The 22,728-nt window shown below is 47.3% G+C and overlaps 1 protein-coding gene across 2 annotated transcripts in view; it reads left to right on the top strand.

Annotated features, from left to right (window-relative positions):
• LOC147120546 (histamine N-methyltransferase-like) overlaps positions 1-20,998 on the top strand; it is a 409,239-nt gene extending 388,241 nt beyond the window's left edge. The window contains exons 3-6 of one of the 2 annotated variants that reach the window (XM_085986646.1): positions 2,923-3,030; positions 10,781-10,911; positions 13,221-13,314; positions 20,658-20,998. In XM_085986646.1, the coding sequence (XP_085842772.1) occupies positions 2,923-3,030; positions 10,781-10,911; positions 13,221-13,314; positions 20,658-20,998 (674 nt within the window). The remainder of the gene's footprint in view (positions 1-2,922; positions 3,031-10,780; positions 10,912-13,220; positions 13,315-20,657) is intronic. The other variant, XM_085986645.1, reaches the window with a different exon arrangement.
• The last annotated feature ends 1,730 nt before the right edge of the window (positions 20,999-22,728 follow it).

Raw genomic sequence — 22,728 nt, 5'->3', positions numbered from 1 at the left:
ATCGAGTTCAACAATTTCAGATCATAACCTCGGCCCCTATTTCATTTTCACTTATATTTTTCCACTCCTTTCCTTTCCCCCCCCCTTTCCTTTTGTTTCTCTCTCACACCTGGCAGCTATCTTTTGCCCTGCCAGTACACTTTACACCTAATCACAGCCTATTACCATCTCGTCTAGCTTCTAATCTCTTTTACTTCTTTTGGTTCTTTTATTCTTTTGTCCGATCGCAGCCCTGCCTTCGATCTAGTTCCTTTTCTCTCCAGTTTTGAAGAAGGGTCAAACCCGAAACGTCAACTCAAATTTCTCTCCACGGATGTTGCCTGACTTGCTGAGTTTTTCCAGCATTTTCTGTTGTTATTTTGGATGGAAGTAATGTTTTGGACAATCTCCCGGGTGTGCGAGCCACTTATGTGTCAGTGTGATATGTTTTCTTTTTGTTGCCATAGCTTTTTTTTGCTGGAAGGAAGCACATTTTGTACAATAAACAACTTCCTTTATTTACAATGGCCATGTCTGCTATTTACATGAATTTTGCCCTTCACATTCCGTTAGAGGGGCCTAGAAGCGACTTCTGATCAGCCTCTGACGGACGGACCTTCCAGTTTGTGCCTCCCTCCCATCTTGGACCTCGTCCTCCTCCTTGTCCTCGTCCTCGTCCTCCTCCTCCTCCTCCTCTGCTGGTGCTTCAATGTCTGGTGGCATTGGCTGGGTACGTAGGATAGCGAGGTTATGCAGCATGCAACACACAACCACGAAGTGGGAGACTCGCTCAGGCGAGTACTGCAGGGCTCCTCCGGAATGGTACAGACAGCGGAACCGCTGTTTTAGCACGCCGATTGTGTGCTCCACAATGTTCCTCGTCGCCTGATGGCTCGCATTGTAGCGTTCTTCAGCAGGGGTGCTGGGCGAACGGAGCGGGGTCATCAGCCAGGTGCACAGAGGATAGCCCTTGTCCCCGAGAAGCCAGCCTCCTGGGTGAGCCGGGGCCTCGAAAAGGTCTGCAACAGAAGTCTGGCGCAGGATGAAGGCGTCGTGGCTGCTTCCTGGAAACTGAGCATTCACTGCGAGGATCAGCTGTCGGTGGTCACAGAGCAGCTGGACATTCAAGGAATGGAACCCCTTGTGGTTGCGGAACTCCTCCGCATTCTCTACAGGCACCCGCAAAGCCACGTGCGTGCAGTCAATGGCACCCTGCACCATGGGGAAGTCCGCTATTGCTGCGAAGCCCTCTGCGCGCTCCCGCTGCTTGTCCGGGGTCATTGGGAAGGAGATGTACTGCCGCCTCCTTTTAAATAGGGCATCTGTTACTTGACGGATGCAGCAATGCACCGCAAACTGCGAGATGTTGGCTATGTCCCCAGTTGCGCCCTGAAAGGAGCTGCTTGCGTAGAAGTTAAGGGCAACAGTGATCTTCGCAGCCACCGACAGAAATGTCCTGCACCTTAGCTGAGGTTGCAGATCTGGCTGAAGCAAGTGGCACAGCTCAGTCACCACCTCCTTTCAAAGCGCAGCCTTCTGATACACTGCACCTCTGACATGTTCATGTATGAGAACTGCTGTCAGAAAACCCTGGCAGTGTACGGTCTCCTGTGGCGACATCTGTTGTCCCTCCTCCATCTGGCCATGCCTGCCCCTCTCTCCCTGCGTCTCTGTGCCCTTTCCAGATGATTCAGCAGCAGGACGTTCGCCTCCAATGCAGCCCCCATAATAAGTGCGCACAGAAAGTTTCCCCGTTTGAAAAGCTCACCAACAGCAAGGAGATGGTCAGAAGGCTGAAGTTCTGCTGCCAGCACTGGCTCAGTGGTGAAAGGGCTCTCAGTGTGCAGCTCAGCAACTCTCTGTAACTCTGGAAGAAGTTGTGCTCCAGAAATGACTGCCGTTTTTAAACCACAGCAGTCCCCTTTAAATAGCGACCCCCAGCCCGAGAGCGGCTGGGGAACGCTCCAGGTAGGCTGCCCTTATTAGCGCCAGGCGGAACGGATGGGGGCGCCACTGAATTTCCGGTCTGGGGCGCCCAAAAGGTGTTGCACACTGAAATTACGTCATGATCTGCCTGCGCCCGTGAGCGGGCGCTAAAATTTTGCGCCAGCGCTAAATGTCCGCTCAATATGGGAGGAGGCGCAAGGATCGCTGCGCCCAGGCGCTAGTTGGTTAGCGCCCCACTTCTCGGCATCTTTAGGCGCTAATAGGTGGTGCAACCAACCGAATTCCTCCCCCATGGTGTTATGTCCAAATGGATAATTAAATGTGGGATGTAAATGACCAAACTCACTGCTGACTACTTTCTAATATGGACAGCAGGTGAACTGTCTGTCATCAGCAACAACTTGTTCATTAACTCCGGTTCGATTAGAATAATTCCAGAAGACAAATTAAATTTGGATAAGGTTTTAGAAATTGTTGCACAACATTTTCCTGGAAGAGAGTAGACTGCAAATAAACAATGGCAAATTCAAAGAATAAAGACAAAATTATGTTTGACTTTGGGAAAGGAATGTAGCAAATCTGCCCATCAGTTCCCATGTCCAAGAACCTCACTGCAAATTGGAGAAGGAGCAAACTGTTCAGAATAACATCCTTTTATTGTTTGATGTCCATTTTCAATAAATTGAAGTGCTACTTTAGCAAACTCTACAGTGTGTTGTCTGATTTCAATGCATTCATTTTATTTCCTTATATTAAACAATAGCAAAATTCAATGAAAATACAATTAGGTAGTATTGCTTTTGCAAAAATAGCAGTGCTTGCAGTTCAGTGAAAATTGATTTGAAAGGTAAAGGAAAATTACAATGAAAGATACATGATTTAAAAGAACAAGTGAACCCCTAGCAGTTTGAATGCATCTCACTTATTCCTATTGAAGATGTACTGTAAGGAATTCATGGAAAGAAGCATTCAGAAGTGTTTTGTTTTTCCATTCAGGTAAAATAGACTTTGAAATACTTGGCAAAATTCAGTCCAAACATCCAGGCCTTTCAATTCATAATGAGGTGGTGGAGCCTAATCCTGAGCAAATCTCCAGCTATAAAGGTATGTTTGCAAACTTAAATATTTACATGCACCAAGCGTTTCCAGCTGAAAACAGCATGGAACCAGGAGCTGGTACTAACCTATGTAAAGATGCTGATAACCATTTTACTGCAAAGATAACTTTCTCATTGACGAATTATTATCTTCTATGATTATATTGTCATCCATGGTCAGAAAAGTTCATGAACTTTAGTATAATATTGTTTTTGTTGGATGAATTTTGTGCTCCATCAGATTGAGACTTTGTATAACCAATTGCAAAAAAACGGAAATAGAAACAGATGGGAGGAGCACAATGTTGCTGTGTGAAGATCATTAACACTCTGAACTGAAAATAAAGGATCAAAATAAGTTCAATCCCTGTTTCTGATCTGAACATGGTCAAATATGAAGGCTGCAGTGCAATGTTCCCTCAGTGCGCATGCGCGGTGCTTGAATTGAAAAGCCAGCAAGCCGGCTGTACAGCTTATAGGGAACATTGCTGCAGTGTCTTAACATAGCAGATAGGAGCAGGAGTAGGCCATTCGGCCCCTCGAGCCCGCTCCGCGATTTAATGAGATCATGGCTGAACATCCAAATTCAGTACCCTGTCCCTGCTTTCTCCCCATATCGCTTGATCCCTTTAGACTCAAGAAAAATACCCAACTCCTTCTTGAATATATTTAATGAACTGGCCTCAACTGCCCTGTGTGGCAGAGAATTCTACAGGTTCAGCAATCTCTGAGTGAAGAAATTCCTCCTCATCTCAGTCCTAAATGGCTTACCCCTTAACCTTAGACTGTGACCCCTGGTTCTGGACTCCCCTGCCATCGGGAACATCCTTCCTGCATCTAGTCTGTCTAGTCCTGTTAGAATTTTGTAAGTTTCAATGAGATCCCCTTTCATTCATCTAAACGCTCACGAATATAAGCCTAATCAACCCAATCTCTCCTCATACGTCATTCCTGCCATCACACGTATCAGTCTGGTTAATCTTCGCTGCACTCTCTCCATGGCAAGAATATCCTTCCTCAGGTAAGGTGACCAAAACGGCACACAATACTCAAGGTGTGGTCTCACCAAGGCCCTGTACAACTGCAGCAAGACATACCATTTGCCTTCTTAACCACTTGCTGCACCTGCATGCTTACCTTCAGCGACTTGTGCACAAGGACACCCAGGTCCCATTGCACTTCTCCTTTTCCCAATCTATTGCCGTTCAGATAATAATCTGTCTTCCTGTTTTTGCCACCAAAGTGGATAAGCTCGCATTTATTCACATTATACTGCATTTGCCATGCATCTGCCCAATCACCCAACTTGTCCAAATCGTACTGGAGTTTCTCTGCATCCTCCTCACAGCACACACGCCCACCCAGCTTTGTTTCGTCTGCAAACTTGGATATATTACATCTAGTTCCCTTGTCTAGATCATTAATATATATTGTGAATAGCTGGGGTCCTAGCACAGATCCCTGTGGTACCCCACTAGTCACTGCCTGCCACTTGGAAAAAGACCCGTTTATTCCAACTCTTTGCTTCCTGTCTGCCAACCAGTTCTCTATCCAAGATTGTACCTTACCCCCAATCCCATGTGCTTTAACATTACATGCTAATTTCTTATGCGGGACCTTTTCGAAAGCCTTCTTAAAGTCCAAATACACCACATCCACTGGTTCTCCCTTATCTATTCTACCAGTTACATGCTCAAAAAATTCGAGTAGATTAGTCAGCATGATTTACCTTTTGTAAATCCATGTTGACTTTGTCCAATCCTGTCACTATTTTCCAAGTGCTCTGCTATTACATCTTTTATAATGGACTCTAGCATTTTCCCCACTACCAATGTCAGGCTTACCGGTCTATAATTCACCATTTTTTCTCTACCAGCCTTTTTAAATAGTGGGGTTACATTAGCTATCCTCCAATCCATGGGAACTGTTCCAGAGTCTATAGAATTTTAGAAGATGACCATCAATGCATCTACTATTTCTAGGGCCACTTACTTAAGCACCCTAGGATGTAGATTATCTGTCCCTGGGGAGTTATCGGCCTTCAATCCCGTCAATTTCCCTAACACCATTTCCCTACAAATACTGATTTCATTCAATTCCTCCCTCTCATTAGACCCTATGTTCCCCGACATCTCTGGGTGGTTATTTGTGTCCTCCTTTGTGAAGACAGAACCAAAGCATGTATTTAATTGGTCCGCCATTTCTTTGTTCCCCATTATAAATTCCTCTGATTCTGACTGCAAGGGACCTACGTTTGACTTCACCAATCTTTTTCTCTTCACATGTCTATAGAAGCTTTTACAGTCAGTTTTTATGTTCCCTGCAAGCTTACTCTCACAATCTATTTCCCCCCCCTTAATTAATCCCTTTGTCCTCCTTTGCTGAATCCTAAACTGCTCCCAATCCTCAGGTTTGCTGCTTTTTCTGGCCAAATTATATATCCTCTCCTTGGATCTTATGCTATCCCTAATTTCCCTTGTTAGGCAGGGTTGAGTCACCTTTTTTGTTTTATTTTTATACCAAACAGGGATGAACAAATTCTGTAGTTCATCCATGCGATTTTTAAATGTTTGCCATTGTCTATCCACCGCCAACCCTTTAAGTAACGTTCCCCAATCCATCCTAGCCAACTCGTGCCTCATACCATCGTAGTTTCCTTCATTTAAATTCAGGACCCTAGTCTCTGAGTCAACTATTTCACTCTCCATCTTAGTGAAGAATTCTATCATGTTACTGGAGGTGAGAAGGAAAACTGCAAGGGAGATTCATGCCCGAGTAGTTTCTAACATTTCCTGGCAGATACTCGGGCAGTGTCTGATGCCCCTATGAACAGGCTTCCCACACATCCATTTGGTAACAGATTTTTTTTTAAGCTGCGAGTTGTTATGATCTGGAATGCACTGCCTGAAAGGGTGGTGGAAACAGATTCAATAGTAATTTTCAAAATGGAATTGGATAAATACTTGAAAAGGAAACAAATTGTAGAGCTATCGAAAAATAGCAGGGGAGTGAGACTAGTTGCCTAAAATAATGGGGGTGGGGGGGTTGTGGGGGGGTCAGGGGGGCGGCGATTCAAATGCCAGCCACCTGGTTGTCACCTGAAAAATGGTCAACTAGCGAGGAAAATCTGGTGGGGACCTTGTGCACTCAATTGCCTGCCTGGCTCAATGTATCTGTTTATTTTAAATCTATTTATGTAATTAGTGAGGTATTCCAGCACTTTCTACTAGATTTTCTGATTGTTGTGTACAATTTGTCAAAACAATTAATAATTTTCAATATTAAGGGCTAGATTTTCAGTATAGGCAGTTTTGGGGCGCTAACCTTAGCGCCCGCCCGAAGTTAGCGCCCGCCCCAAAGTAGCGCCCCGTTGCCGGGAATTCAGTGGCTTCGCCCTAAGAGGTTGGTGGAGCGCTAAAAGAGGCGTTCCACTACTCTCTTTAGGCGCTAAGCCGGCGGTCCAGAGGGATAGCGCCCAGGCGGGGCGCAGCACGGGTGCGGTCATTTTTGCACTGACAGCAGACCCCGTGGTGCCGACCAGCTCTTAAAGGGGGAAGGGACGAATTGGTCTGCTGCCACGCCCTGCACACTGCAGCCTTGCAAAGAGGCCTCAACACTACTGCTCAGCCCCAGGGAGTCATGGCAACGCCAGAGAAGGCCCGTCAGCGTGCCCTGCGCTTCTCAGAGGGTGATCTGGACATAATGGTCACAGCTCTGGAGGTGAGGCGCAAGATCTTGTTTCCAGAGAGTGGGAGGAATCCAACCCACCACGACTACACCAAAGCCTGGAAGCAGATCGCCCAGAGGGTGACGTTCACCGGCGAGGCCCCCAGGACCCACACACAATGCCGTAAGAAATACAACGATCTGACCAGGATTGTGAGGGTGAGTAGCCTTTCCAGTCTCCTCCTCATTCTTGCATGTACACCTGACATGATGGGCAAAGGGACCTGAAAGTCCTTTTGGCCAGCCCTCAGCCAGCAGCATTGGGACAGTCATGAGCATCAAATGGCCATTCGGCACTCTACACTTTGGCCCAGCTATTCCACCATGGGAGGCAGTGGACAGTACATCAGGGCTTCACTCTGTCCAAGCTATTCCACCATGGGAGGCAGTGCACACTACATCAGGGCTTCACTGCGCACTTACAGCCCGTCCTTTCTCTTGCAGGCTAAAGTAGCGTTTAATCGCCAGGCCCGTGCCAGGGGTGGCCGCGCCAAGCTGCAGAAGCTCACTCGGCTGGAGGAGCGCGTGTGTGTGCTCATGGGAGCCCGTGTGATTGTCCCCACAGCGTGCGGTGTATCCGACCCTCCACTGCCCGGCAATGGTAAGGACCTCGCCTTTTGGCCCTCTCGCGTCGCACTGGCCCATCCGAGCTACCTCCTTTGCCACTGTCCCACCAATGCGCTGAATCCCACCAGTCCTAACTCCCTCGCTGACGCCGTCTCCTCACTCTGAAGCTACTCTTGTGCATTCCTGCTTTCAGCTGGTGACGACCAGGACCCTGAGGCTGCCAGTGACAGCACCTCCAACCAGGAGGAGGAGGAGGAGCAAGCCGGACCTTCGGGGGAACAGTCACGTCCCGCAGGAGAGGAGGAAATGCTCGACACCTCCTCACTGGACGAGTGCCTGGAGGAACTGTCGCAGGGCAATGCAGCTTCTGGGACCAGTGGCGTCCAGCCACCCAGCAGCCGTGCGCGTGGCCCGCGGCCTTCCCCCCAAAGGGGGGAAGGATCAGAGGGGAGTGCTGCTGCTCGGCACACTCGCCGTCACCAACGCGGCAAGGGTCCCCTAGTTCGGCCCCCTCCTCCCCAGCGGGAGAGTCGTGACTCCAGTCCGGACACCTTCACTTCGGAGGAGGTGCGGAAGCTCGATCAGATGGCCGACGACTCGGACCGGCGCCACACGGAGCTCATGAGCGTGGTGGGGCGCATGCCTGAGGCCATCGAGTCGCTGGCGACCAGTGTGCGCGAGTTCGGGGCAGCAACTGCCGCGACTGGCCGCATGCTAACTGATGCCGTCAAGACCCTGGCGGATGTGATGCGCGCGCACACCAGGACCACAGGGCCACTCACTGCTGCCACACGCGCTGTCTCAGGCAGGCATCGCCAGGGCAGGCGCCGCGCTGGACCATCCCAGCAAGCCGGCCGTCGGCTGATTGCTGCGGATCCTGCAGTGCGGGCCCGGCCGAGTGCCACCGCGCCACAGCACCAGCCAGCGCATCCCAGACGCCAGCTGGCCCACATTGCGCCATCCGTCGCCGCCATTCCCCCTCTGGGGCGTCAAGGGCAAGCGGCTGCAGCTGATGGTGGCCAGGCTCAGGTGCGTCACTCAGGAGACGGCCCCTCGAGGCCCAAACGCCGTGTAGGCCGCCCCCCAGCGGCATCTGGCGGAAGGGCATCTGAGCCTCAGGCGCCTTCCCCCAGCCTCGCAGCAGCCACTGGGCAGAGCTTGCGAAGGAGCAGCAGGCAGGGCAGGGGAGGCAAAATGCTGGCCAAGGTCTCGCCCTCGCGGGCCACTCAGTAGAGGGTGTGGCCAGCTTTCCTTTAATATGGCGGTGGCCATCTTTATTTTGCCCATGGTTGTGCTTTTGGAGGGCTTTTTTTTTGCGTTAGGCCGACGTTGAGGCCCGGTTTCAATAAAGGTGGAGTGGCTCCTCCCCAGTTTGTGGGAGTGAGTCGTTTGTTGGGCTTTTTGTGGGGCCCGTTTATTGTTTTTGGGGATTCATGTGGGAAGGGCTTTTCATTTTTGTGTAATAAAAAATTATCTTTATTCATGCAGTCTCCATGGTTGTTCTTCTTAGTGTTTGTTGGCTTCGCCGGCTGAGGGCTTGCGGAGCGGCTGCATTCATCTTCCCTCATGGCCCCTGGCCATTCCCTGACAGGGGGCTTAGAAGTACCGTGTAATAAGGTGGCGTCGTGCGGCCCTTGGCCCTGGTCGCTCCCTCCTGGGAACGTACTCCTCCTCCTCCTCCTCCTCCTCATGCTCCTCCTGCTCCTCCTCCTGAGGTGCTGGTCCAACGTCAGGTGGCAGTGCCTGAGTCCTGCGGATAGCCAGGTTGTGTAGCATGCAGCAAACCACCACAAATTGGGAGACCCGGTCCGGCGAATACTGGAGAGCTCCTCCGGAGCGATCAAGGCAGCGGAACCGCTGCTTGAGGACCCCAATAGTTAGCTCGATGATGTTGCGGGTGGTTTGATGGCTCTCGTTGTAGGCCTCTTCAGCAGCGGTCCTGGGCGCGCGGAGCGGGGTCATGAGCCAGGTGCACAAAGGATAGCCTTTGTCCCCGAGTAGCCATCCTCTTGGGGGAGGCTGTGCCTGGAACATGTCATGCACAGTACTCTGCCACAGGATAAAGGCATCGTGGCTGCTGCCTGGGAAGCTGGCATTGACTGCCATGATGCGCTGCTTGTGGTCACAGACCAGCTGCACATTCAGAGAATGGTAGCCCTTCCTGTTGCGATACTGCTCGCCATGCTCCAGAGGGGCCCGCAAAGCCACATGCGTACAGTCAATGGCGCCCTGCACCAAGGGGAATTCCCCGAGTCTGGAAAATCCCAATGCGCGCTGATGCTGGCTCTCCAGGGCCATGGGGAAGGAGATGAATTGGCTTCTCCTTCTGAACAGTGCTTCAGTCACCTGGCGGATGCAGCGATGCGCGCCGTACTGGGAGATGTTTGCTATGTCCCCAGCAGCGTATTGGAAGGAGCCGGTGGCATAGAAGTTCAATGCCACTGTCACCTTCACTTCCACCGACAGAGACGTCCTGCACCTGAGCTTTGGCCGCAGATCTCGGCGAAGCAGGTGGCAGATCTCTGCAATCACCCCCTTTCGGAATCGGAGCCTTTTAACACATCGCGCGGCACTCATGTTTAGGTAGGAGCGCTGCTGGCGGTATAGCCTGACTGGGTAAGGCCTACGTGGCCGACGCCTGTAGCCCCCTCTGCCTCTAGCCAGGGCTGCCCCTCTCACAATGCGTCTGCGAGCCCTACGGACATGGAGCTGCAGCTCCGCGTTGGCACCCCATGCAACCCCCATCAAATCCTGGCAAACACTCTAATTTCCAAATGGCCACTTGCAGCGCTGTTGCCTGAGTCCAAAAATACCTGGCTCTTGCTGCTTGAAACCAGTTAGCTATCCTCCTTGTTGTGTCTCCAGAAATGCGTTGCACAAGACTGTTTTCTGAAAAAAGGATGGCCTTTATACTGGAGAGGACGTTCCCTTTAATTAGCGCCCCCCGGGGCCCGCGCTGGTTGTGTTGCGTTCCTTTTTCCAAACGCTCCGGCCGCCCGCCGCACAATGGGGCGGTCCGACTGAAGTTTGCAATCGGGGCGGCCAAAGGGCGTTGCACGAGGATGTGACGTCATTTTCTGCGCGCGCATCCGGGCGGGCGCTAAACTTTGCGCCGGCGCTAACGGGCAACTTAATTTGGGGCGGGGCGCAAACTGCGCTGCGCCCGGGCGCTACACGCATAGCGCCCGGAAATCACTTCTCTTAAGGCGCTAACTGCTGGCGCAAGCAACTGAAAATCTAGGCCTAAGTGTGATACGTTGAGGTGTGAACAAATTGCTTCAGTCCTTAAATATCTGCTATTTTTTCTCAGCTAAACCTAACGTACCAATGTCCTCACTTAAATTCTGAAGGTAAAGAAATGTGTCTATATGTGAACACCTAGAAACTGGATCTGATGAAATAGCAACAAAAGTAGTGTTTACATTCACTTTATTTAATTCCCTCTAATTCTACCTGTGTTCCAGCACTTGTGAAAGAAAAGAGTCAGGATCTTAACATCTCCTTCACTTGGAACCAGATGAGCTCAGAAGAATATGAAAAGCGAGGCAAGGAAAGAAATGAAAGCAAAAAGTTTGATTTCATTCACATGGTTGAGGTAACTGCAGCTAAAGATAACCCTACAACCAGCAGACAGGGGAGACATTCAACCCATCAGTCTGGGCTGGATGTGTAACCAGCTCTAGACATCAAGGGGGAAAAATTCAGTTGGTAGCGCCACCCGTTAGCACCTTAAGAGGGCGCTAAGTGGGGCGCAAACCAACTAGCACCCGGGCGCGGCGAGATCTGCTCCTCTCGCGAAATTGACCGGACATTTTGCGGCGGCGCTAAACACTATCGCCACGATCTCCTGCGCCGGCAGATCGTGACGTCAGTCGAGTGCGCAACGCCCCGGTAGCGCCCCGGACTGGAAATTGAGTGGCGCCCCCTGCCTTAACACCTGCCGCTAGCAACGACAGGTTGAGGGGAGCGTTCTGCAGTCGGGATGGGACTGGGGGAGTGCTATTTAAAGGCGACCGCTTCCTGCCTTTTTTGTTGGTGACATTTTTGCACCATGCATTCTGAGAGAGAGAGAGAGAGACTTCTGGAGAGATACTACACTGTGTGAAGGAGTTTTGCATACTGAGCAGCACTTTGCAGGTTCATTTTGATTTGCCCTTCCTTGTATCTATTTAGAAGAGACTGTGGGGGCTGCACTCTGAGCACTTTCCCTGGGTCTCTCCATTGTTCTTTCTAGCAGATTTGATGTACAGGTCTCTCCAGGCCGAGACTCAAGGCTGCAATGAACAGGATGTAGATGGAGACCAAGATAAACCCTCCCCTTTAGGATAAAAACAGAAAATGCTGGAGAAACTCAGCAGGTCAAGCAGCATCTGTGAAGAGAGAAACAGAGTTAACGTTTCAGGTCGATGACCATTTATCAGAACTCCCCTTTAAGAATTGGCCGGTGCCAGTGTGTCTGTGTTCCATTGCTGACTGACATCACATGAGCTTCGCCAGCGCTGTGAGTTAGCGCCTCGCTCCTTGCCCTTTGCGCCTTAAGGCAGATGTGAAGCGCCTGATTTAGCGCTCCAATCACCTCCAGGGGCGATAAAAGCCAAGTTTGCAGTCAGAGGCGATAATTAGCGTCAGGCGCTAATCTTTGCGCCCGGCCGATAATTACTCCCCAAATGGGGCGATACCGAATTTCTCCCCCCAAATGTCTAACTGTGCCACTTAGTGCCAAAATATTGGTGGTTGCATGTACCAGAGACATTTTTAGAAGTAATATTCTTTCTCTCTTTTTTCAGGCAAATTATTCCCCATTTTTGGTCTGCCTGCCCTTGAAACCTCTGGAATCAAATGGCTGTGTGGTTAGCCTGTTTGTAGACTTCAGACAATACCCCGAGCATCGCCATGTTGTGTTGGCGACCACTCAGCAGCAACAACAACAACAACAACTTGTATTTACACAGCACCTTTAACGCTATAGGTGCTTCACAGGAGCGCTATAAGAGGCATTTTCCTTCCATGTTGCAGGAATGCACTACAGCATTCCCATTTGACCATAGTTCAGATCAGGGAATGAGTGGAGCAGGAAAAAGTGATTTAATGGCAGGATACAGGACTTCTTTTGTAATGGAATGTTGTAATATGGTTGGTAACATGAAAGGATGATCTGAAATGGGCGGAAGGGCCCCTTTCATCCAAAGCCAAAGTAACTGTGATGAGAACAATGCGCATGTGTTCTGGATCTCTCCCTTCCCACACTAAGGCCGCAATTTTGCTGGTGCTCAGAGGGCGGGTTCGGAGGCGGGTCAGCTGTTAAATTTGGAACGATTGATGGCGGGTTGCGAATCTGCCACGAACCCACCTCTATGTGAGTTTCCAAACTGTGGGGTCTGCGTTTTCAGAACAGCCCCGACACCAAGCGGCGGGGGAGGCATTTAAGATAATTAACTGCTTGTTAAGTGCTTGTTACCTGCTATTTTGCCAGCCTTTTTCTATTCTGGCACATTCTCAACAGGTTTCACGTTGTTGACAGGTAAGGGTGTACTGGATGGAATTCCCAGTATATGGCAAACTCACCCAGATATAGTTGGGTTGGGGAGGGGGGGCAGCAGCAAATTCATCCACATTTCCCCATAACTGGAAAATGGCAAACCAGCAAAAACAGAGTGCAATCCTGGCAGAAGTAGGTTCTGCCCCATCTTCTGGCCCTTTGATCAGAAGTCTGCCAGGATTCTACCTTGGCCCCAAACAGAATTTCAAGGCAGTGTCTTCAGACACTGAGAGGTATATATCACAGTAAAAAAAAATCCACAATTTCTGTCATTCATCTTTATTCACAAAACTAAATTCAATTTTGAGAAAAGGATGTAGTTTATATGAGAATATTTGCATTTCTCAATGTGTTTTCTTGTCTAGATGTTGTATTATGTAGAAAGTGTGCATGATTCCATCAAGTGCTTCCACAGCCTTCTGGAAACCAATGGCAAACTTCTAATTACAACAGTTTCAGGTAGGTGATTGTCCAGTGTTTCTGATATGCTAGCACTAAGGATGTACAAACTGAAATTTTACGGGGAAAAAATAATCACATTTTTTATCTTCGATTTTCATCTTCCTCCTGATGTTTAGTACCATACAGTCTGGTGCGTGTACAAACAATAAAGGTTAGATTATAGGAGCAGCTCCTGGAACAAAGTAAAAAATTGCAAAGTACTTAATGAATTGACTAGATAATAGAAAAGAGACGATAGCTGTCAATGCTGAGAGTTGTAAGTGAGCAGCTATGATCACTGAAACCTCCTAGAGATTGGCCCTCAAGTCTCTGGTCATTGATGTAGCTATTATATATTATAATGGTAAGTGGTCTTGAGTCTAAAGGAGCTGCACTTGTAGATGGTCCTGTCAGTGTAACATTACGTGACTAATTGAGTATGAGGGGCAGGAGCAAAGGTTACATGAAAGTCCCTTTTAATGACCTGCCACCTCTTGCCACGCATGTTCCCCAGCTTGTTAGAGCACCTTTGACCATTCGAGTGGAGGAACAGGTCATTCCTCTCCACAAGAACTGCCACAGCACAGTCAGAATACCTTTGTCTAGAAATTAGTGTTTGCCACGAAAGTTGCTAGTGTCACCGGCAACTGGAGTTAACGGCTGCTGAAAATGGCGGCAACGCTAACGAGAATAAATTCATCTCGGGGGCAGGGGATTGGTGGCGCAGTGCTAACCTTCCATGCAACGCCCTCCTGGTGGCATTGGTGGAGACCTCCAAGGTGACGTTCCTGTCCCGAAGCGGCGTTCGAGCTTCGCAGAGCCTCTGGGAGAGAGGCTGTGGAGCTCGCAAAGGATTGTGGGCAATTAAAATGGCTCTCAATTAAAGGGGCACTGCAATCAGAACTAATTCAAAATATAATGCAGTGAAAAATTCAGTTTTCAGCCCTTACTGCATTTTTGACGTCAAAAACATGTACTAAATGTGATTATGCAGCTCTTAAAGCTGAATTCCTTTCCGAACCTCAAAATGTGAAAACTGCTTCAGCACTAACACAAAAGGCTCAGCAAGTGACGGAAGGGGCACCCAGGGTCTTGCATGCCACATTCCAGCTGGTGCAGGGAGTCAACACTGCAAGACAGGTCCTCTACCCACAGGGGCCAGGATGCCCACCAGAAATAAGGGTGTGGGACTACATCATTGAGGCTGTCACTGCCAGCAGTGTCGCCCCCGCCACCTGGTTCCAATGCCCAAAGAAGCTTCATGACCTCAGACCACTTGTCAAGGTCAGTTAGTGCATCTTCAAAATCCGTCTCCTACCAATGGCACCACTAGCCTCACACACTGCTCAATGCACAACCCCCACCCCCAATCCCTCACCTACCAACAATCTGCACCAGTCACGAGGCACATCTCCCATTCCTAGCTTCACCTCATTCCCTTGGAGGAGACAGTGCAGGCCATTCTTGGCAGGGTCATGGCTGAGCCCTTGGCCAGCGGTGGAGCAGAAAGTATACAAGATGCTGGAATCCTCATACATTATCCTCCTTCTGGCATGCACCACTTGCTTTCCCGCCCTCCCCTCACCACAACTCCACCCTTGTGCCTTCCTCATTTCACACACCCAAGAAATGCAGCCTGCCCAGCCAATGGTTGATCACGAAGAGGGAGAGGAGAGTGAAGATGAAGAAGAAACACCATCACTCGATTTGAGACTCCCAGCCACCAGCTCAGGGTCGACCTGCAAAGCCATTTGCAGCGCCCCCCCACTGAAAGTCAGCAGCCTTCCACCAGTCATGTTGCAGCCACTGGGGTAGCACTGCGTGACATCAGTAGGATAGGCAAATATACACACAAGACATTCACTAAGAGAATGCATAAGGGTGATGAGTTGATTTCTTGATGTCCTATTTCATGGATAGATGTATAATGTTGGATTGGAAAGTTTGCTTTGTGGTGGCTTTTATTTCAGCATTGTGACCAAGAGAATGCTTTGATGGTCAGTAACAGAGGGAAGGTAAGGTGTGGGACAATGTGAAAAGTGGAATTGGATTTAAGGTCACTGGTACCGCAGGTGAATCATTCCATCCCGGATATCCTGCCAGAAAGGGGCTGTCTGGGTAGCATGCTTCCTCCTCTTTGGCTTCTTCCTCTTCTATGTCTTCCTCTTCCCTCTGCGAGCGGATGCTGTAAATCTGAAATGACAGCATAAAACCCTGGAAATACTCAGCTGGTCAAGCAGCATCTCAACCTGAGCCATGAACTCTGTCCCTCTCTCCATGGTTGTTGCCTGACCTGCTGAGTATTTGCAGCATTTTCTGTCTTCTCAAAGACCTTCCTTTACCATTCGAGGCCTTGCAAGCGTCCAACACCAAAAAAGGACACATATTTAAGATAATCACAAAAAATTAAAGGTTAGAAAAAATTGCTTCATACAGAATGTGAAATTCTCTGCTACAAAGCATGGTTGAAGTAGAGTCAATAAATACTTCCAAAAGGGAATTAAATGCTTGAAAAAGGAGGATGTTAAAGTGTAAAGGGAATGAGCCGGAATGGAATTAGTTGCGGGGAGAAACACCTGACGGGTTGAAAGACCTTTTTTCTGTGCTGCAACTTTCAAAGGTTCTCTATTATTTGAAATTGGAGAAACTGAGAAACAGTGCATTTCTTTTTAACTCAGCAAATCAAAATGAACGATATAGGCCCGGAATTTGCTGTCCTGATGATGGTGAACTGCCAGTGGAAATCCTGAAGTTGCAGTCTGTCAGTCACTGCACCAACACTGGCTGCACTGTGTACCTCCCCACACCGCACCCCAAGCCAGCAATCTGTGTAATCTGTCAAATTGTGACAAAACCACTAAGTGACTTACATAATTGTCTGTAACCAATGTTATTACCTCTAGCATTAATTGTCTGTAACCAATGTTATTACCTTTCAAGTTGTCTCTGGTTAAACAGAGCTAGATCGACAACATCGCGATCTGACGCGATGACGTCATCACGTGGGTCACGTGACGTCCCCTTCGGCGGGAAACGTCATGACGTCATGACGTCAGAGGTAGAGGGCGGGACCAGCCAGTCCTCGTGTGGATTGAAAGGGAAAAGACCTGTTTTGAGCTTCTCCTGTAGTTTCTTGTTTTGTAAAGTTCTTAGACAATAAATTCAGTTTGTTAACTTCCAGTAAGTTATAGATTCTTTGTTAGGAGTGCAGAGACTCCTACATTGGTGACCCCGATTCCTTGCGATCGTTTTTCGCGGTGAACGCCGAACACAGACCAGTGATGGAGGCCAACGCAGTGGCCTTGAAGCTCCCCCAATTCTGGGAACAACAGGCAGCCTCTTGGTTTGTGCAAGCCGAGACGCAATTTGAGCTCCGCAACATCGTTCAGGATCAGACCAGATATCTCCACGTGGTCTCCGCCCTCGAGAGCTCGACGGCGTCGAGAATCATCAGCCTGCTGGAGAGTCCTCCGACTGCTGACAAGTATGTCGCCATCAAGACATGATTGCTGCAGGTATTTGGTCTCACCAAAGCGGAGCGCGCTCGCCGTTTACTGACTCTACCAGGGTTAGGAGACTCCAAACCCTCGGAAATGATGAGTCATATGCTGACTCTCCTGGGGTCCGAGCCCCAGTGCTTTCTGTTTTGCGAACTGTTCCTTACTCAACTTCCTGAGCAAGTACAGGCGTCCCTTGCCCGAGCAGAAACCGCAGACTGCGTCGCGCTCGCCGAAGAGGCGGATAAGAGTTACGCGGTCCGGCAACAATACTGCGCCCTCGCGCAATGCCCCGCCACGAAGAGCCCGGCCCCGGCTCCGACAAAGGCGCCTCCGACGACCGGTTTCTGCTACTACCACGCTCGTTTCAGCCCGAAGGCCCGCTGCTGCCGCTCGCCGTGCACTTTCGTTACCAGACCATCGAATAGACTGCCGCGAGTCATGCACACCGGTCCCAGTACTTCCCCCGCTGCCGCGATGGCGATCGGTGCTTCCGGGAATTTCGGAGTCGGTCCAACAGACTTGTCCGACCTCCTCAGCGATTGACTCTTTTCATTAAAGACAATTCTGAGGGGGCGTATGTGGCAAAACCACTAAGTGACTTACATAATTGTCTGTAACCAATGTTATTACCTCTAGCATTAATTGCCTGTAACCAATGTTATTACCTTTCAAGTTGGCTCTGGTTAAACAGAGCTAGGTCGACAACATCGCGATCTGATGCGATGACATCATCACGTGGGTCACATGACGTCCCCTTCGGCGGGAAACGTCATGACGTCAGAGGTACAGGGTGGGACCAGCCAGTCCTCGTGTGGATTGAAAGAGAAAAGACCTGTTTTGAGCTTCTCCTGTAGTTTCTTGTTTTGTAAAGTTCTTAGACAATAAATTCAGTTTGTTAACTTCCAGTAAGTTATAGATTCTTTGTTAGGAGTGCAGAGACTCCTACAAAATCATGGAAACTGACAAAAACTTGGCTCTTCCGCGGTAATACTGCTGTTAAATATCCCATTAACAGTAAGACCCTTTGGATTAGGTGTAACTGGGGTTTTAAAAGCATATTGACTGCCAAACAAATGTTATGGCCCTGGAAAACTAATTTTAATTTTGTGAAGTGTCAAATTTATTCATTTTATAAAGATTAACATTTTTAAGAAACTTTAAAATTATTATTTTTTAAAAAGTTTGTTCATCTTCACAAAGGAGGACACAAATAACCTCCCAGACATGTTAGGGGACATAGGGTCTAATGAGAGGGAGGAACTGAATGAAATCAGTATTTGCAGGGAAATGGTGTTAGGGAAATTGACAGGATTCAAGGCCGATAAATCCCCAGGGCCTGATAATCTACATCCTAGGGTACTTAAGGAAGTGGCACTAGAAATAGTAAATGCATTGCTGGTCATCTTCCAAATTCTATAGACTCTGGAACAGTTCCCATGGATTGGAGGGTAGCTAATGTTATCCCACCATTCAAAAAAGGTGGTAGAAAGAAAACGGGGAATTATAGACCAGTAAGCCTGACACCGGTAGTGGGGAAAATGTTAGAGTCCATTATAAAAGACGTAATAGCAGAGCACTTGGAAAACAGTGACAGGATCGGACAAAGTCAACATGGATTTACAAAAGGTAAATCGTGCTTGACTAATCTACTGGAATTTTTTGAGGATGTAACTGGTAGAATAGATAAGGGAGAACCAGTGGATGTGGTGTATTTGGACTTTCAGAAGACTTTCGTTAAGGTCCCGCATAAGAGATTAGCATGTAAAATTAAGGCACATGGGATTGGGGGCAAGATACTGACTTGGATAGAGAACTCGTTGGCAGACAGGAAGCAAAGAGTTGGAATAAATGGGTCTTTTTCCAATTGGCAGGCAGTGACTAGTGGGGTACCGCAGGGATCGGTCCTAGGACCCCAGCTATTCACAATATATATTAATGATATAGACGAGGGAACTAGATGTAATATCTCCAAGTTTGCAGACGACACAAAGCTGGGTGGGCGTGTGTGCTGTGAGGAGGATGCCGAGAAACTCCAGTATGATTTGGACAGGTTGGGTAATTGGGCAGATGCATGGCAGATGCAGTATAATGTGGATAAATGCGAGGTTATCCACTTTGATGGCAAAAACAGGAAGGCAGATTATTATCTGAACGGCAATAGATTGGGAGAAGGGAAATGCAATGACACCTGGGTGTCCTTGTGCACCAGATGCTGAAGGTAAGCATGCAGGTGCAGCAGGCGGTTAAGAAGGCAAATGTATGTTGGCCTTCGTAGCGAGAGGGTTCGAGTACAGGAACAAGGATGTCTTGCTGCAGTTGTATAGGGCCTTGGTGAGACCACACCTTGAGAATTGTGTGCAGTTTCGGTTGGCTTATCTGATGAAGGATGTTCTTGCCATGGAGGGAGTGCAGCGAAGATTCACCAGACTGATACCTGGGATGGCAGGAATGACATATGAGGGGAGATTGGCTCGATTGGGCTTACACTCGCTGGAATTTAGAAGAATGAGAGGGGATCTCATTGAAACTTATAAAATTCTAACAGGACTAGACAGACTAGATGCCGGAAGGATGTTCCCGATGGGAGTCCAGAACCTGGGGTCACAGTCAAATGATAAGGGGTAAGCCATTTAGGACAGAGATGAGGAGGAATTTCTTCACCCAGAGAGTGGTGAACCTGTGGAATTCTCTACCACAGAAGGCAGTTGAGGCCAATTCATTAAATATATTCAAGAAGGAGTTAGATATATTTCTTAAGGCTAAGGGGATCAAGGGATATGGGGAGAAGGCAGGGACAGGGTACTGAGTTTGGATGATCAGCCATGATCTCATTGAATGGCGGAGTAGGCTCGAGGGGCCGAATGGCCTACTCCTGCTCCTATATTCTATATTTCTATGTTTATTTCAGTTTTGCCTTTTGCCATGTGAGAGCCCCAATATTTGTTTTGCTCTCTCAACACTTTTACAAAATTAGGAAGCGAAATTGGGTGCCTTTGCACCTCTGCTTGAGTGCCGGGCTGATCGCGTGGGATCGCGGCTGGCTTGGTGGTCCAGGTAGGTACCTTTTATATTGCAGAGCCTCCAGCGATGACCCTTCCCTTTAAGGGAGGGAAGGAGACTTTAAATATGACAGCGCTGCATGGCCCAGTGTGCAACGCTGCTGAAGTCTCAGCCCCGCCTGCTGTCAAGAAGGAAGCGGAGTGCTTGATTTAGCGCTCCACTTCCTTCTTGGAGCACTAACGCCGAATTTTTCAAAAGTTTGAAATCGTTAGCGCCTGGCGCTAACTTTTCAAACTTTTAAAAATTAACGCCTCAAATGGGGCGATAGTGAATTTCTCCCCCTAGAATCAAAGCAGCTGACCCACTTCCTGTTTCACTGTCTGTGAGAATTATGCATTTTGATTGCTGCTTAGACAGCTTGTTGACATTACAGCAGCTCTTTCGCTGGGAATCCCCATGAACTTATGTTGATTTAAATTATGCGTTGGAAAACCCAAAATTCTCGCCAGAGAGATCGCAAAGTGTTTGTGTGAAGCTTACTTCGGGGACAGCGATGAATGCCTTTGCTTCACCGCTGACCACAAATTACGGGCCATTTAATCGATACACCAATTGCCAAATCCTTTCCTAATGTCTGCTCACCATTAAAGGTATATATGCAAAAAGTCTCTTTGGGTAGCATAGCGTACATATGTTACAGCAGGGTATTATCATTTGCAGAGAGCAGAAATAATTCATAAATACTATCAAGATATAAAGAAATAATTTACAGAGGAATCCTACTTATAACTAATTTTGGCACTATCAGCATTTGAATCAAATAAATATTTACAAATATATTTCAAATATTACTACCAACAGATGGCAGTGGATGTCATTCACTTTGGCAAATATTTGGATCCCGTTTTATTAGCAGTTCTCTTTTCCCTGATGTCTGCAAAACACTTGATGAAATGAGATTGAATTATCAGATCTATGAGTTTTCCTCTGACCTGGATATCACAGAGTGTTTCATCGAAGGAAATGAAAATGGGGAGCTCCTATTGGATATCCTCACACATATAATCCATTTCGGGAAAACTGCCCCTGTGGATCTGAAGGCTGAAGTTCTTCAGTACCTACGCCAGCCTCGGTGCTCAAGAGAGGAAAATGGGAAAATTATTTTCAACAATAATTTGCAAGCAATGGTGGTTGACTATTGATTTGATTTCTGTCAAGCAGCCATTATCCAGCTAACTTCACTTATTATTTTCTTAATAGCTACAAATCCTTCTCAAGACTTGTTGATGTTAAGATCAAGTAATTATTAGATTGTGCTTGCACCAATGTTTTGAATTAATCCACTAAACTGCTCTCTAATTTATAGAATAATTCCTCGTCAGATTAAAAATATAAAATTCATGGATCACGTGCTGGAGCTTTTAAAATATCTTCTTGCAACTGAATCATTTTGATGAATCTTATACTTAACCACTAGTTACTCCATTTTCCCTGGTGTCTATGCCACAATCACCTTGTGGAAAGCTCATTTTGGTTCATCTAAGAATTGGCAGCAGCGTTTTTGTTGTGGCAGAATGAGTTTATTTGCTCTCTTTTTACCTCTGACATCTTTACACCTATTACCAGTTGCATTCTAAGATAAAGGCTAATTTACTCGGCGATATTTCTGATACAAGGATGAAGAACTGAAATATATAATACCACGGACTAGCTTTGTGCACTTTGCATAAGGTTCTATATGTAGGTAGAGAATACTTTTGCTGGCTCACAGAATTACTTTGTATCATTTAATCTTATTTGATAAATACTGGTTTTATTGTAAACTAGCAGAGGTCACCAAACTCCAGATAGTTTTGAAACATTTCCAGGAATCAGTAGGAACATTATTCTGGCCTATCTTTGTGCTCTTGCTTGAGGTTTAATAGCCAGATAGGGAATATTTTTACTGGCTAGCAGGATGACTTTGTGTCATTTAACTCTATAAAAGTCTTGGCAAACATATTACCATGGCTTCAGGATAAACGTATGTAACTATATGTTGGTTGTCTTGTCTAGGCCCATGTCTATAAAAATGCTTTGAACTCTTGATCTATGTGGCAAACACCAGCTTTTGGCAAAGCATGATGATATCTGCAGTAAAAGTTTGTTAATACGTGATTGTAACAGTATGTGTTTCAGTAATAACACATCCTCTGATGTTAACAAGAGCTGTAGTAACATTGCTGAATCTCAAATATGGTCAGTAATCAAAATGTTTTATTACTGTCAATAAAAGTGCAAGAAATAAGCTTTTGTAATTGTAATTCTTTTGAGGCACACATCACAATTTGCTCCATAGTGACCTAGTCTTCAATTCGAATTTGTATTTATTGTTTAAAAAATATCAAACACTTCCATTTATATAGCATGTCTTTAATGTGGATAAATGTCTCAAGGCACGTCACAGAGGAAGAAAAGGAGTGGATACAGAACCTTTGTGGGTTTGTTAGGAGAGGTTATAAAAGACTGTCTCCTGCTTGTGTTCATTCCAGCTCAAATACCCCTATTAGTGTAAATCTTTTGTATTGGCACCTCACTGATTTGCAAAATACTTCATTCATCCTGTAACTTGTATGTCACCATTTCCAAGTAGCCCCACTGCTATATACAAGGTTTATTGGTGCTCTTCTGGTGCTGGAAATAAATTATTTTCCTAAAAGTACCGAAATAAATGATTACTCTCTCTTCCTTATAGAGCTGGCTGAAGTCACATCAGCAAAATACCAAAGAGTATCTGATGGGTAATTGCATCTAATTTAATATTATTTTCTTTTTATATTAATGTGTTTAGTGATTTTTTAATAATCTAATAATCAAGACAGGTGTTGCAGTTCACTTGGTATAGTTGGGGAAGATTGCCTTTGTAAATATTGGCCTAGAAATTCGTTATAGC

The sequence above is a fragment of the Somniosus microcephalus genome, chromosome 4 (assembly GCF_052327205.1).
Source record: "Somniosus microcephalus isolate GS21.2 chromosome 4, FLI_Smic_1.0, whole genome shotgun sequence".
NCBI lineage: Eukaryota > Metazoa > Chordata > Chondrichthyes > Squaliformes > Somniosidae > Somniosus > Somniosus microcephalus.
The sequence above is the reverse complement of the archived record's forward strand: the minus strand, read 5'-3'. Positions and strand labels throughout refer to the sequence as shown.